The 15422-nt window shown below is 37.2% G+C and overlaps 2 protein-coding genes across 6 annotated transcripts in view; one reads left to right on the plus strand and one right to left on the minus strand.

The window, feature by feature from the left end:
• The window catches only part of LOC112575188 (protein N-terminal asparagine amidohydrolase-like), a 45860-nt gene extending 38219 nt beyond the window's left edge, over positions 1 to 7641 (plus strand). For 3 of the 5 annotated variants that reach the window (XM_025256857.1, XM_025256876.1, XM_025256865.1), the window contains exons 10-11: positions 6065 to 6178; positions 6894 to 7641. In XM_025256857.1, the coding sequence (XP_025112642.1) occupies positions 6065 to 6178; positions 6894 to 7058 (279 nt within the window). In that variant the 3' untranslated portion in view covers positions 7059 to 7641. Of the gene's footprint in view, positions 1 to 1151; positions 2375 to 3446; positions 3556 to 6064; positions 6179 to 6893 lie in introns of those variants that run through there. The other 2 variants (XR_003101583.1, XM_025256884.1) reach the window with 2 other exon arrangements.
• The window catches only part of LOC112575177 (RNA polymerase I-specific transcription initiation factor RRN3-like), a 45656-nt gene continuing 37829 nt past the window's right edge, over positions 7596 to 15422 (minus strand). Inside the window, exons 13-16 of the mRNA XM_025256848.1 lie at positions 15217 to 15325; positions 14045 to 14161; positions 10989 to 11064; positions 7596 to 7734 (exon numbers count right to left, since the gene is read on the minus strand). Coding sequence (XP_025112633.1) covers positions 7687 to 7734; positions 10989 to 11064; positions 14045 to 14161; positions 15217 to 15325 — 350 coding nt within the window. The 3' untranslated portion in view covers positions 7596 to 7686. The remainder of the gene's footprint in view (positions 7735 to 10988; positions 11065 to 14044; positions 14162 to 15216; positions 15326 to 15422) is intronic.

Consider the following 15422-nt stretch of genomic DNA (forward strand, 5'->3'; position numbering starts at 1 on the left):
CATTTGACTTTATTTGTCTACGAGAGACGCACACGGAGAGAAGTATAGATACTGAGTTAGGATCCTAACATCCTGCCAGAATATATTAAGATTTATGCCCCTGCAAGAAAAATTGTCTAAGCAGGGCCGATGTTCAGGTGGGGTTAAATCTTACGGGAAAATGCTGTTGGTGACACTATATAAAGGAAGCAAGATTTGATTCAGCCAACATAGTCACGTTGAAAATTGATAAAGAATTAATGAACTCTGACAAAGATGTTATCTTGATATAATGCCGGCAGGGCTTCTGCTTAAGCAAAAAATTGCGTACAGTACGCATTAAAAGTTCGGAGGACCCCTTCAATTTTCGTCAATGGGGTCCCAGGGGACCCCTTCAAATTTGAGCGAAGAACAGATACAAAATTGGGTAAGTGTAGTGTCTTACATCGTAGCCCAATCTATTGTCGTCTGCTACAAGGTGAGAGTTACTTCCCTTGCACTCAGTTTTTTTTTTTTTTTCCCTTACCGGGAAGAGTTCTAACCTATTCCCAAGATGTCGTTGACAGCGTGGTTGAAATCATCGTCTCAGAACAGGAAAGAAAGTGAGCACCCCAAGTACAGTGAGCATAAGCTCATCACAGATGCTTGCACACTCTTCATGGCACAGAAATCTCTCCGTTTCTGACTAGACTTTACAGTGCTTTGTGTGCCTGAAAGGCAGTTGAACAAAGTAGTTGATTTGTTGGGGTTTTTTTTCAACTTAGTAAAGGGACCCCTTAAAGTTAGCCTGGGACCCCTTAGAAATCTGAAGAAGGGGTCCCTGGGACCCCAAAGAATTTAGCCTTAGCAGAAGCCCTGTAATAATGCTATGTGGTGCCAGAAGGCAGCCCTTTTTACAATTCGTTAGATATAAAAGATGGCATTCATCTATTAGAGGAAAGTCTATTGCAGTATATAGATAAAGATGAATTCTACTTAATTTCGTGTGGAGACCTTAATGCAAGGAAAGGGTCCGAACAAGTTAGTACAGATGATATTGTAAATTATTTTCCTTCTATGCTGCATTGTGTTATCACTATGTATATATCCCCCATGTCAAAATGACTATAGGAGTCATTGGCATTAAAGATGTCGTACTCGTACCTTCTGTATATACCACTGTCCTCTTACAGCCTATGGACCAAGGAGTCATTGCTACATTCAAGGCCTCCGAAAGACAATTCCTTTGGCTTTAGCGGCAACTGAGAGGAACAAGGACTTGACTCTGATGGACTTTTGGAAATCATACAACATCCTTGATGCTGTGAAGAACATTGCTGATTCCCGGGGTGAGGTTAAGCAGACAAACATGAATGGTCTTTGAAAAAAACTGTGTCCCCAGTTTGTGAATGATTTCCAAGGGTTTACAGAGACAGTTGATAATGTTATCGAGAAAGTTGTTGCCCTGAATAAGGAAATTAATTTGGAGGTGGAGGCTAATGATGTCACAGAGCTACTGGCATCTCATGGAGAGGAGTTATCTGCTAAGGACCTTATCCAACTGGAGAAGTAGATGATAGAGGACGAGGAAGACACACCAACCCTAGAGCCCAAGAGATTTACAAGGCAGGGCTTGGCAGCAGGTTTTGCCCTGATAGAAGAAGGGTCGTCAAGGTTTGAGGCTGAGGATCCCAACATGGACAGGTACACTAAGGTTGCCAGAGGGGTTATGGATTGCCTGTGGTGTTACCAGGAGATCTTGGAGGAGAAGAAGATGGTCTCCTTCCAGACTAACTGGACTAAAGCAGTATTTCAAGAAGATGGAGAGGCCTGCAAGAGATCCTGTACCTGCAGAAAACGTATTTTCTACTTTTAAAGAAGTTTTGATTAGAGTAATAGTGTAGGGAAAATCAACCGCGATCTGGGCAAGCTGGCACCACGTCGGCCCTGACTGTCGCAACAGTCGTCTAGCTACCCTATTCAGCACTGGTGCTTCAGTCGGAGACAGCGAAAACATCTAACGTAAGCGGCCGCGATTAACGTACGGCCAGGTGAGATAATTGTATAACAGTACTACCCCTTATTGACCAGCTATATCCGGGAATCACCTAAGGCGACCAACGCCCCTTTAGTAATGTCTTTAGACCCTTTTTACATGTGCAAGGTGACCGGAAGGAAGAAACAAGGCAGTCTGGTACAGAGAAAGAAACTTTACTTTCCCGGGTGGCAAGCTAGCGAGTGGCCAATAGAGGGTCCATCTTGCAGAGAAAGTGTCCGCAGGACTTAGCCAAGATTCGAGCCCGACTGGCGAAAGCCAACCAGACCTTCGCCTCACTCAGGAGCACATGGAAGGCAAAAAACATCAGTCAGAAGAACAAGCTGAGAATCTTCATGTCAAATGTGATCAGCACCCTCCTTTACAGATCAGAATCATGGAAGATGACCAAAACCATCAGTAACAGACTTGACGTCTTCCAAAACAGATGCCTCAGGCGCATACTTAATATCTTTTGGTCAAATACCATCACCAACGAAGAACTCCACCATAGAACTGAAACCATGTCCATCACCATGGGGTCACCTAGAGCGGGTTTCAGCCGATCAACATCGGTGGTGGACTCTGGTTGAGGCCTTATGTGAAACCTGATGCACAAAGAGGATTAGATACATAGATAGGACTTAGCCAATTTATAGAGACTTGATAGATGCCTTAGAAGTCTACACCAGCATGGGTTAGACTTGGATTATTAGTGAACATTGAAACTGTGACTTGTGAACAGTGAGTGATGGTATGACCATTGTGTGCAGTTTGGTTTATTGTGAGGACAGTAACAAGAAGAGACACCACAGAGCTGAGTTTCATGATTTATGTAGTAACCTAAATGTAGGACATTTTCATATATATATATGTATTGTTTACATTCTTTTAGCTAATATTGAGGTCTTTATTGAATGTGTTGTAATTAGGTGCGTGGGCGAATACCATATGATGTATGCCAGAAAAGTTATTCATTGCGCGGCAGGATCCACAAACAGACCTTTACAGTACCCTCTACCTCAGCTGCCTCTTCAGACTTACCTGCCCCAGTATCTCCAGTACCTTCTTCCTCCCATTAAGCTAGTATGTTATTTATGTACAGTATGTACATATGTTCCAACTTACAGCAAAAATCGGTTTACGTGACATAGGAACGGAACGTCGTAAGTCGAGGAACCCCTGTATTCATAATTCTTCCTCTCTCCACTATTCTTCTGATTTTCAGCATCTGAAAGGTGCTCATGAATCTTCTCCTTGTGACTTTTCTTGGGATAACTCTTTGGTGGGATGAGGCAATCTTATGTCATCTCCAAGACATTCTTTTAAGGGGTGAACTCTCTTCCCTTTTGTCCTTTTATTTGCTTAACCTTTTTTTTATATTTATTGGAAGCTACAGTCATGGTTTGATTTCTGACCCATTTGTGTTATACACGTAACCATTTTTCACCAGCTTATATTGCTGGCATCAACAAACTGCAACAAGGACATTGTCTTCATGTGAGCCATGCTCTGTCACAGGCAATGTTTGGGTGGAACCAATGTCATTGCAACTGCTGACTGTAAGTCTACTATCGCAGCCTATGTTTAGTCTCAGTAACAGTGCTACTCGTCTCTCTTTTGGATCACCGCCTTGTTAGTTTGATGGGAGCATTTTGTTTTCTGCTGACCTTACAGAATGCCATGCATTCTTTTTTTCCACTGCAACTTTGCTTTTTTTTATTATTATTATTTTTATTAAACAATACATATACAAAACATAAAAAAAACTACCACACACATCAATTTACATAAATAGATCAACACACGTATCCCTGAAAATGTACACAAAAACTTTCCTCCACCTTGTTATATGTCTATGTAAGGACCAGATGACATTATAGAAACAGCATAGGTTGTAGTGGTTTGTCTTTAACATTTAGTTGTAGCTTACACAAATACAGATAGCTTTCAACATACATCAATAAATAACATATATTTCAGGCACTCAGCACATTTCAATCACACACTTGACTTATTTATAAACATATGATATTAGTTATAACTAAGGTATAGCTTACCTACATATTATCTTTAAATATATAAATGTTAAATAGGGGAAGGAAAACGTCTCCTCACAAACATTTTCAAGTAGGTATAGGGTATCCAGATTACAAGGAGACATAAGGGATATATGATTTTTTTTTTCTCGCACATACATAACAATATAAGTATACATAACAAGCATGCAATATTTTACAATATAGCAACATAAAAAATAACATATACACATAAATTTAATAAACATTTTAAGAATACATCCATCTGCACAAAGAAGCCAGCAAATGTAAAATTTTACACAACAGAAAAGTATGTGTTTTTTTCCCCCAATCTCACACAATAAAAAGCAATCATCATGGAAGGCACCTTCGATCCCATGTGTCATAGGATGACAGCACAACAATATTAATGTATATCCTATCAAGACGTGGTTTTTGATAATCATGAAGTCTTTTATATATATGTTTTTGTCAGTATTTAGTTTAATTAACAAGTTGTTCATATGATAGCCAGTGTTTAGCAAACTTTTCTTCGGTTAATTCTTAACATGCATTATATTTTTCAATTGAATATCTGTGCTTCAATATTTGGATAAAGGGTTCTAACTGGGGGATGACTTTTTTAAATCTACAAGAATATATGTGTGCTTTTGCCAGCAATAAAATTAAATCAAGTACAACATCTGTCTCAAAGTTATTACTGCATCCAAACAGAATCAAATGTTCACTGATAGCTATCTTAGGAGCATTTGCACATTTGTCTAATATACAATTTTGTAAGTTTTTCCAAAAAATATGAACATACACTTCCAGAAAATATGCTGAATATTTTCTTTTTCATCTCTGCAAAGGCTGCAGACATCATCTTCTAGTCCCATGTGGAATAATATTACTTTTGCCCCCAGAATTCTATGTAGCACTCTGATTTCAAGCCATTTTAATTTAATATCTTTTATATTAGCAATTGCTTTAAATATAACATGCCCATCAACATTTCTATTTATCCTTTCATCCCATTTTAAGCAACAGTTTGGTATACACGCGTTAGATATCATTTTATCATAATATAGTCTTGCTCCTTTCTGTATTAATCGAATTATTCTTAGTTTTGTTTGTATCATATGTAGAAGGAGATAAATCTGAGTGTATAAACATTCTATTTAAGGTTATGTATGTTTTTATGGCCTTTATGCAACCATTAAAAGAGACAAAGTCAATGTTAACATCATATTTATATTTAACAGCTTGATATGATAGAAAGTTTCCTCTTTCATCTGTCAAGTGTTTAAGTACACATCTTTTTCCACCCATCTTCTAAATAGAATTGGCTTATTCCCAATTGTTATTCTATCGTTACAAAAGATAGGTTCTGAAAAAATTTCTTCATGTTTTTCACACACTATATTCTCTCCAAATATCCTGTACATCCGTCCACAAGCTATTTGCATTTATAAAGTGGCAAACTGCAGGGCCCAGTTTGTCCAAATAACCTATAATTGTATGTGTAGTCAGAAGATTTTTTTTCCAGCTGTGGTTGCTTTTCTTTATCTTCCGCAGCCATGATAATTTTAACGCATTGATATAAGTTTTAACATTAGGTATGCCCATGCCTCCAGCATGGATATTTTTCTATTAATTTTATCATTTTTTCCATTCCAAACAAACCTAAAAATAGAGTTCTGTATGTCATTTATAATAAAGTCTGGAGGGTTAGGTAGTAGTAGCCAAAGGTGTACTAATTTTGACAAAATTAAGGACTTAAGTATTGCTACTCTCCCTAATGGAGTTAACTGTCTCTTTAACCATATTTTGTACAACATTCTTATTTCAGCAACTTTGCTATCGTAGTTTAATTTTATACAGTCTTTTAAGTTATTTGTAAACCAAACACCAAGAATTTTAAATTTTTCTGGGTTCCACTGCATCTGTAAGAATGGATGAAAGATGAGCAAAAGTATCACTGTAACAATTATGGTGATGTTATCGGTCAAATTTCAAAGAAGTTGCTGTCAAAACAATGTTTTTTTTTCAGAATTATTCAGTATACAACTACAGTAAGGGGCTACTAGAAATAGGACCTTTCGCTTACTCACAGCTGCCAGATCTTGATGCTCTACTAATGATGCCAGACAGTTTCTACAGACAGGTAATGTACAGGCATACACAGATGGAGTTCTAAGTTTAATGTTTAGCTAAGATTGCTTTTATTTGTTGCCGTGATATAGCTCTAGTTGCTGGCACGGTGTTAAACGCAAACAAACAAATCATCTTGTTCTTCAAACTCGCAAATCTACTTATGCACACTCTTCACCAGCTTCCAGTATTATTTTCCTTTGAATACAAATAACCAGCAGATAAAACCAAAGAACACAATGTCAATTGCAAAACCAGTTTAATTTTTTTTATAGCATCTACTTTTTCAGATTATAAATACAACTTTATGAACTGAACAGTTATGTATCATTTTATCTGTTTCTGGGTTTTTTTGTTAGGTCTAGAAGAATTCAGCAGTTTCTTTGAACTAAATCGATCACAATCACTGTCATATTTACATATGACATATACATATATATTACATATATATATGGGAGAGTGTTATCAGAAAAAAACACCTCTGATAAAATGGGTTGGATAGGTCTACTCTCGAGTTCATTAAAAAAAAGGAATTTGAGGTGCTATCTCCAGCTAGTCAATCTACCCAGCTTAGGTAGGGTAACAGGCTGGATAAATCGGCTTCCTGAATCATCATGAACTTTTCAAAATGATTTGAAAATGTTTATGGAATAGTTATACTTTCAGGTATACCCTTATGATTAAAATACATCAGCATAATTAAAAATTTGTGTCATTGATGTTTTCAGCACTTATCAACATCACCAGCTCAAGAACCAAATGGTTTTGAAGTTAGTGTGCGTGCAGCCCTTCAACAAATGAAGCAACATCCAGATCCCATGAGGACCGTTTTTCCAAATGGAAAATCTCGCTGTTACAAGAAACAACCTGATGGACTATGGGCAAGAATCTAAGATTACCTGTGAAACATTTGTTTCTGGCGACAGATGTTTGAAATTTGACCATGTCACATGAATTTTTAAAATAGTAACTATGCATTTAAGCACTTCACATGGCAATAATACTTATTCTTAAAATTCTCTACCTACAAAAATATTTGGTGTAATGGGGATGTAACATGGGGAGAATTGATGAATACAAAAATCATCACTTGTCTGCCTATATCAGTAGCTGACATATGCATAAACCAAATGTCTTTAAAACAGCTCAGATTCTTTAAATATCACACCAATAAATCATGTGTTTAGAGAATTTATTCAGACAGCACAATTTTTGTGAAATATAGAGATGACACCTGATTTGTTGTATCATTAAACATTTTAATCAGAATGTACAATGTGATACCTCATATTTATCAGATATTTAATTTTTTTGAATTCTTAACAAGTTTCTATAAACATTTAAAATGCCCACAACATTTACAACTTATCCCTTTTTAGAGTTTTTCATTAATCATTTGCACCAATGCATAAATATCATTCATTTTAAAAACTACATTCAAGGCAATACAACAATAAAGGTCACTCTGAGCTGAAATTTTATATTTTTCCTAATGAAATTTATTTCAGTACTCGAAGGCATCTATCTGATCCAGGAAGTCTTTTCTTGGGGAAGAAAATCATCTACATCCTGTGAACAGTACAATTATTTTAAATGAGAGACAAAGCTTACAGATTTCTGAAATATGAACTTTATGCACCGCTGTAAGACAATATCTGGATATATATATATGCTTATTGAAAAATATTGACAAGTTTTCTCAAAGCAGGAAGACCAGCATAATGTAATAGCTAAATGTCTTAAGATCTAATGTGATTTTAAACACAAAGATGAGAAAGAGCTTAAAGATACAAAGCACAACTTTTTCATCAGATCTTGTCCTCATTTTCTTGAGAACAAAGATTTCTTAAATTTTGTACTTTAAAGTACTGCTTGTGTATGCACATGCTTACCTAAATTTCTGGTATAAAATTAATACGCCAAAAATATCTACCAACAGTCTCATGAAACATTATGAACATCTATCAATCTTCCTTTATGATAGCCCAAAGGTAACTTATTTTGATCCCATGCTACCAAATCTTTTTATTATACCTTTGGTATTATGCTATACTTTTTAAACATATCAACATCTTTCGTTATAAGGGTACATAGCATGACTTGTATAACTTTTCTTTTAAGCCAAAAGAGTATTCAGTATCCAGATGATATCAACCTTAAGACAATTTTGTTCAAAACATTTTCTGGGTGAGGGATTTACATTTTGCATGAGTGAAAACTGTGTTGTGTTGCCCTCTCTCAAAATTCTTAAATGTCTCCAAACTTAATAGAATAAAATGCCAAAACTTGTCCTGGTCTAGTCTGGTGTTTTTCTAAAAGTTTCCCAGATTTTCAGAACTGTTTGAACCCTCTTCACAGTACAACGAACATACATTAGAAAATGTATAGACCTGTGGATTTCAATGGGTAATTAATGCAGAATATAAAAGGTATAGTTATAGAATTGTATTATAAAAATTGGATAGTAACTTTTTGGCATTATATAGGTGGTCTGGTGGTGCAACAGTTAGTGTCTGGCACCAATACAGTGAGGCTTGGTGATCCTGTGTTTAGATCTTATCTTGGTCATGCTGTTCTTTCTCTGCACATGGTACCAGCTGCTTTGCCATTATGTAGACTTAGATTTTGGCTTGTTATAAAACTTGGAGTTACTTTTGTTAATATCCAGTCCACATGGCGGATTCTGTTCTGAACATGGTGAACTTAAAACAAAGACTTCGCTGAAATGGAATCTGGCCCTCAATTTGAATCATGCTCTGTGCCAGATTATATTCTAAAAGCATAAAGCCACTAAGATAATATAGGGCTATAGTGTTGATGTCACACTCTTGCTTCTAGGACAGGTCAGTTAGGTCACCAACCTCAGGTACCCAGGAAGAGATGGGGGGGGGGGAGTGATTGATGTGAAGTAATCGAGGGGCAATAGCCAGCTCAACTCTGTCAGTGGAGGTTACGCAGGTGACAATTTAACAATGTGACCAGTTTTTAGAAATGGTGGGTACCACAAGTTAACCTAGGGTAAAGAAGGTCTTCAAGAACTTGGATGGTTGTAGTTGTCTTACACTAGCACTGATGCGCGATTGGTTGTAGTTCATAGGTTGGGTGCACAGGAAGTCAGTGATCACCTGTCCATCATGTACTAGCGAGGTTGTGATTGGTCACAGCTAGTAATGGAATGGCAGAGAGTGTGCGTATGGTGTGTTCAGCCAATTGTGAGAGTTGACGATCTCTGGAGATACAAATTTAACACGTGACTGGCAAAGAATCGGAGTCTTCACACTGGATTCTCGAGGAGGAAAGTTGTAGCAGAGATCTGTTCAAGGCTGTTCAGATTCTCCGCTCTGAGTCTGTCTTTAAATTGTGACTGCTCAGCACAACTGACTGAAGAAGTGCATGAAGATCCACTCTATCACAGAGTGCACAGTGCTTCATCACCAGTAGCTGTTTGGTCGCAAACAGTAGGGCCTGAGGCTGGCAGTTGACCATTGGTCCCTAATTAGGCAATATTAAGCTTGAGATAAAGCAGCCCGTGGCGCAACGGTTAGCGCTGTTAGCGCCTGTCACCAATACAGTGAAGGTTGGCTGCCCTGAGTTCATTTCTCGTCTCGGGCATGCTGTTCTTTCTCTGCACGTGGCATCTGTTTACAGAGCTGGCTGCCCTCCGCCAAGGACGGTCCCAAGCCCGGCTGCAAAAAGGAGGGTTGGGTGTGGGGCCAGCACCCCCACCCCGTAAAACAAATCCTCGCTACCAAAACATCGACAACAGTTTAAGGCTGTCGTCGATGGCCTATGCCCCAGGAGGGGCGAAGGGCCTAAAAAAAAAAAAAAAGAGCTTGAGATAGCAGTCCGGCATAAAGGGACGAGAGAGATGGCACACGGCAGTCCCAGGGTCTCAGTGCTCATGAAGGAGGCCACTCCATTTGATGGAGTGATATCAACGAATTGTCAGATGTCAGGAACATTGGAGGACCCTCCGGGTCGCAAGAGTTTTTTGTGTGAAGAGCTAAGTGGTGTGTTGTTAGATGGGTGTTAAGCATTGTATCATTTTGTAAATTGATTTGTTAAACTTCTAGAATATTATTAATTTCTTTATTACACTAAACTGCCTTGTGTTTGTTATTGGGATGAGTGCTGGGGGCTCGGAGTCAAGTGAAGAATCATTAGCAATTTAGTGTGTGTGCATGCACATGCACATAAATGTCGGCATGAATTGCTAGAGGTATCCAAAGTGTCATTAGCCTGAGGCAACAGCAATCACAACCTCTAACCATCTTTGCGTGCTCATTCCCCGGAGTTCACGACAGCCATAGGACATAAAAATGACTTAGTAACCACAGGAAAAGATATCTTAAGAATTGGCTGAAGTGAAGTGGATGTAAGAGGAACTATTTTGCACTGCGAATACCATAAAGTACAAACTTCAAACTTTTTTTTTTCTTTTTTGGAGGGGTTTACCATCCTCTCACCACCTGATCACTATCACCAAAACCGCTTTCACCTTCTAACCCTTGTGGTTTTACATCTAACATTTCTTCATTTCCTGCCAACGGCCTCATTTCCAAAAATATCCAGGTGTGGTTTTGAGAAGAAAACTTTCTGAGACAGTAACACACAAAAAATTGGAATATGTTTAGTGATACTTGTTGCTGTATTTTGCAAATTTCCACTAGTTCTTTAAAGCTTGAACGCAGTTCTACATAAAAGGCTGGTAGTGCTTCAAAAAATCTGGTAGATTTAATAAAGAGCTGACGATCATCTAAGTACTGGGAAAAGAAAGTCAAGAACAAATCACTTGCATTTTTGCTTCATTTTTTTCCACTTACTTCTTTATCTGTTTCCTCAAAGTAATGTAGAATTTCATTATGCCCTCTGTACAGCGGTTTTATCCACTTCAGAGATCTGGAAGCAAATGGAGAAAAAAACTGGTAAATAGTCCCTGAGACAAGGGGCAGTGAACTGTAGATGGTTAGTATTACAGCTTGAGGACTGCAAAATCCCAGAACAAATCCAGACTCTCCATCCTTAACACAATCTGCTAAAAAAATCTTTATGTAAAAAAGAGAAACCTTAAGGATTAAAAAAACCCAAAAAAACAGTAGATTGAGACTCCTCATAGATCAAGACTCTCCTAGTTTCCCTTAGTGACAACCAACCTGTATTCTTTACTTTGAAAACCTGTAATCCCACTGAAAAACCTTGGTACATTATATTTAGATCATTCACAGTTTAGTGCATAATACCTTCAGCTACTGAATATAGCAGACTGCAAATTCTTATGCACCATGTTTAATAATTTTTACTCCAAAACTACCTAAACAATAAGATATAAAATCTGGTTGTTTTAGGTGAACCATTTTCTAATCTTTTAAAAACAAAGGTAAGACATTTATCTAAGGAAATAATTCAGTACCTTTCTTTTGAAAAATGATGGCAACATGAATGCACCCATTAATTAAGACAGCTCATGACTATTTTTCACCATCATGAGCTATGTTTATTTATTTCTACATAGTGTGGTAGTGGTAATATATTTTGTGTAACTTTTGTCCAAAAGGATTCAAATGAAATTCAAATTGCTAATGAAAGTAAAGGAACTCTGAACATATTTTGCAAATGCGACAAAAAAAAAAAAAAAAAAAAGAAAGAAAGAAAAAGGATAAACATGTATTCTAAAGAAAGAAAGTAGTTTCTCTGATGGATTAGAATGCAGAAAGGGATGAAGCATTTAACAAGTTCTTTTCTAGCTTATTTATTAAGGAGGCTATTAATAATGTGCCAAGCCTAGAAGCATATTCTTTATCAAAGTAGCAGTGACTGAGATCAGGGTAACTCTCTATAGTAAAATAAGCTGAAAGAATTACATGTAAATAAGACTCTTGGTCCTGACTGGATAACACCAGGTAGGGACATTAAATGAAGAGCTATATACTCAATGTTTAAGGCCAAATCTAATATTTAAATGACATTGCAATTCTGTGTAAATCTTATCAGCTAGATATTTCATGGAAAATGTAACTGTCTTTTAATGTTTTCCTGCATATAGCTTTAACCTAAAAATAAAATTTATATTACTTTTAGAAAAGTAAACATGGATGCTGTCCAAATGTTGACCATGGCTGGCTGCTTAAAAATACACGGTAATTAATACAGTAATTGGTTCAATTAGTTATCTAAAGACCAGTTTCTACCAGCTTCACATGTATTGACATTTCTAGTCTTTATGTCAGTGTTGCCTTGCATATTCCTTGCAATTTTTTGCAAGCATTGGCAAAAGTAGCAACACCAGCAGCAAACACTCTGTGCTCATCTTTCTTAGCCAGCAGTTGCATGGCGTGAACATTAATATGTAATTTTTTTATTATGGAAATCAGTTTTAAAGCTCATTTACTGGAAGAACAAGCTGCACAAGAAACTGAACCCTCAGGAATAAGGTCTTAGAGCAGCATGACCTGTAGACAGACATCATTGAGTGCACCAGCTTTTTGAGCAGCTGCTCAAATATCATTCTTAGCCACACTTGGTATAATCCACAAAAATCAGGTATTAACTGATAGGACTCTTAATCATTCACAGGGAAGTGTAAAAAATGGCACTCAGCCTGAGTCCATCGATGATGGCTCATTCTGTCATGCTGCCTTGCAGAAGCACTGTTTGTTTCACATTTGTTTTCAGGTTCGGAATGGAATCTCCAGCATCACTCTTTCGGTGAGTGATAAGCGCTGTACACCTCATGAAGGTGACACATGCACTGGTCAGCATTTTTTTTAGGTATTCCCCACTACCTCTATCACAAGAACACTTCCTGTCAACCTCAAGGCAGAAAATACCCTGGCAAATCCTTCTTAGCCACCGTACAGTCCAGCATGGATTTCTCTGGCAAATGAAAAAAATTCTCCTGATGCATACTGTCCAATTTGTCTTAAATATGTGACTGTCATTCTATCCATTCAGATAATGGTACCACAAAACTTGGTACCAATTGTCATGGGACAAACATGCAGCTACACTGATACATTTGCACATAGCCCTATACACCTCCACCCAATGAAATCACCCAAGTCTCTACATTTGATATCTCAGGGTCAGCACAGTTTCACCCCATAAATCTTTCTTGCATGTCGACCATTAAACTGGGCAGAAAGGATATTCACACTGTCTACCTTTTGAAGTCCACTGTGCTAGCCTGTCCACTATGTCTAATACCTAATTTGGGCCAGTCCAGCATCCCCGTCCTGCACTGGACACTAGCTATTAAATAACAATGCAGTTTTGAGTACACACTTTACCCTCACCGAACCTTCTAAATAATGGACTGTAAATAATGGAGGGTTGTGACCCATGACAGGTATAAGATATGTTTAACAATGTGATAAATTAACAACAAAGTGAAATTTTTAAGCTACAGGAGTTATCTGACTTGTGGGAATTACATTTTAATATGGCAAAATGCCATGTGTTACATGTCAGTAAAACAAATAAAGAATAGGAACACTAATGCTACTCATACTAGTGATAGCTTTTGTCAAATAAGTGCAACGAAGAGAAAGACTTGGAGAGTCTACTGATCTACTGATCCTTTGACCGTCCAATGCAAAGGGTGGCAGGGAAAATAAATCTATCAATTGAAAGAACATTTATTAAATATTTGTACAAAAGTGTATTTCTAAAATGGTACAAGGCCTATATCTAGAGTTTACTATCTGCCACAGCAACGATCCACCATGAAAAACTTTAGATCCATCTGTAAAGACAGCAGAGAAAAGATAAGGTCCTAGTGTTACCTTTTTGAATGAAGGGTTAAAGTTTTATGTTTATCACTAGAGTGAGCTAGTCTGCCCTTATTAATCATGATTTCAACCCTTAAAAGATTGATACCCACTTTTTCAGAAGATATGGATCAAAAGAATACATGGCTGGCAAAACTTCATCCACTACGCCAAAACTGTAGCGACTGTTATTTTCAATTTTAGTATCACAATATGTCAGCTGGTGCATCCTGAAAAAGAATGAAAAGTTATTACTGATAATTGTCATTTCTGGTTGCCAAGAAGTAAAAACTGACACTAGTTAATATTTCTTTTTTAATTTAGTCCTTTCATCTGACTAGTAACTTTATGTAATTGACATTTAAAAGATATATTATTCAGAAAAAGTAAAAGGTCAGAAAGAAAATAACTCATAGAAACCAATCCCACAAGTATGACTGTTCATGTTGTGATATTTAAATTTCATCATTTGACAGTAAAGTGTGAACCCATTACTTAAATATGGGCAGTCAAACAATCCTACCGCCAAATCAATTGTCATGGAAACTGTTACTTCGCAAGGGGATGCAGATAGCCAAGTGGTTAGAGCACTTGCATCCAAACTATGAGCCACACTAGTTCAATACCCATGTAGCACAGTTCACTTCCCCCAGTCAATCCAGCTGATACAGAATAAGTACCTGACTCCTAGGGGGGAATAAGTACCTGACGCCAAGGGGGGAATTTTTTCTAATTTTCTCTCTTTAGCTATACAATGCATTCTACACACATATAATGTATTATATACTTAAACAATTCAATTCTGTAAGTATAGAATGACTTGTACAGCTATAGAATGCATTCTGTACTTACTGAATCGTATAAATATAGAATTCATTATATATGTATAGAATAAATTTTATAGTTATAGAATGAAATCTATAAGTATAAAATGCATTGTATAGCTATAGAGAAAAAATTCCCCTCTTGGCGCCCCATACTCCTAAGAGGTTTGGGGAAAGTAAGGCAGCAAGGGAGAGATGGGCACCACCCTCAGCTGGCACAAGCCATATAAATTTAAGGTGTGTTTTTCAAAGCAAGCATGTCATGGGTCATGAAAGAGACCCTTGACAGAAACACTAGTAGTAGCTTTATCACTTTATAAGCTTAAGTTTTGTATCATAAACACATAGAACCAAGCAGCTATGTTTACCAGCAGTTTGATAGAACAAACTCTGTAAATGTATAAGAAACAGTGGAGTTGCAAACCAATGTGTGCACACTCTTGGTCTGCTAGATGATTTACCTCATGAGGGAGGCAAATGTTTTGCAGATGAAAGGTTGACAAAATCGTAGTGGATTCAGTTTACTGTGTACCAGATCCTGAAACTTCAGAGATTCAATCCATCTGAAACCTTAAACACAGAACACAGAAAAGTTATGTTTTGGTTGCGGTTTGTTGCCTGTTGCTTATTTCCATTCAATAACAATCTGAATTTAAAGGATATTAAA

The sequence above is a fragment of the Pomacea canaliculata genome, linkage group LG1 (genome assembly GCF_003073045.1).
Source record: "Pomacea canaliculata isolate SZHN2017 linkage group LG1, ASM307304v1, whole genome shotgun sequence".
Lineage (NCBI taxonomy): Eukaryota > Metazoa > Mollusca > Gastropoda > Architaenioglossa > Ampullariidae > Pomacea > Pomacea canaliculata.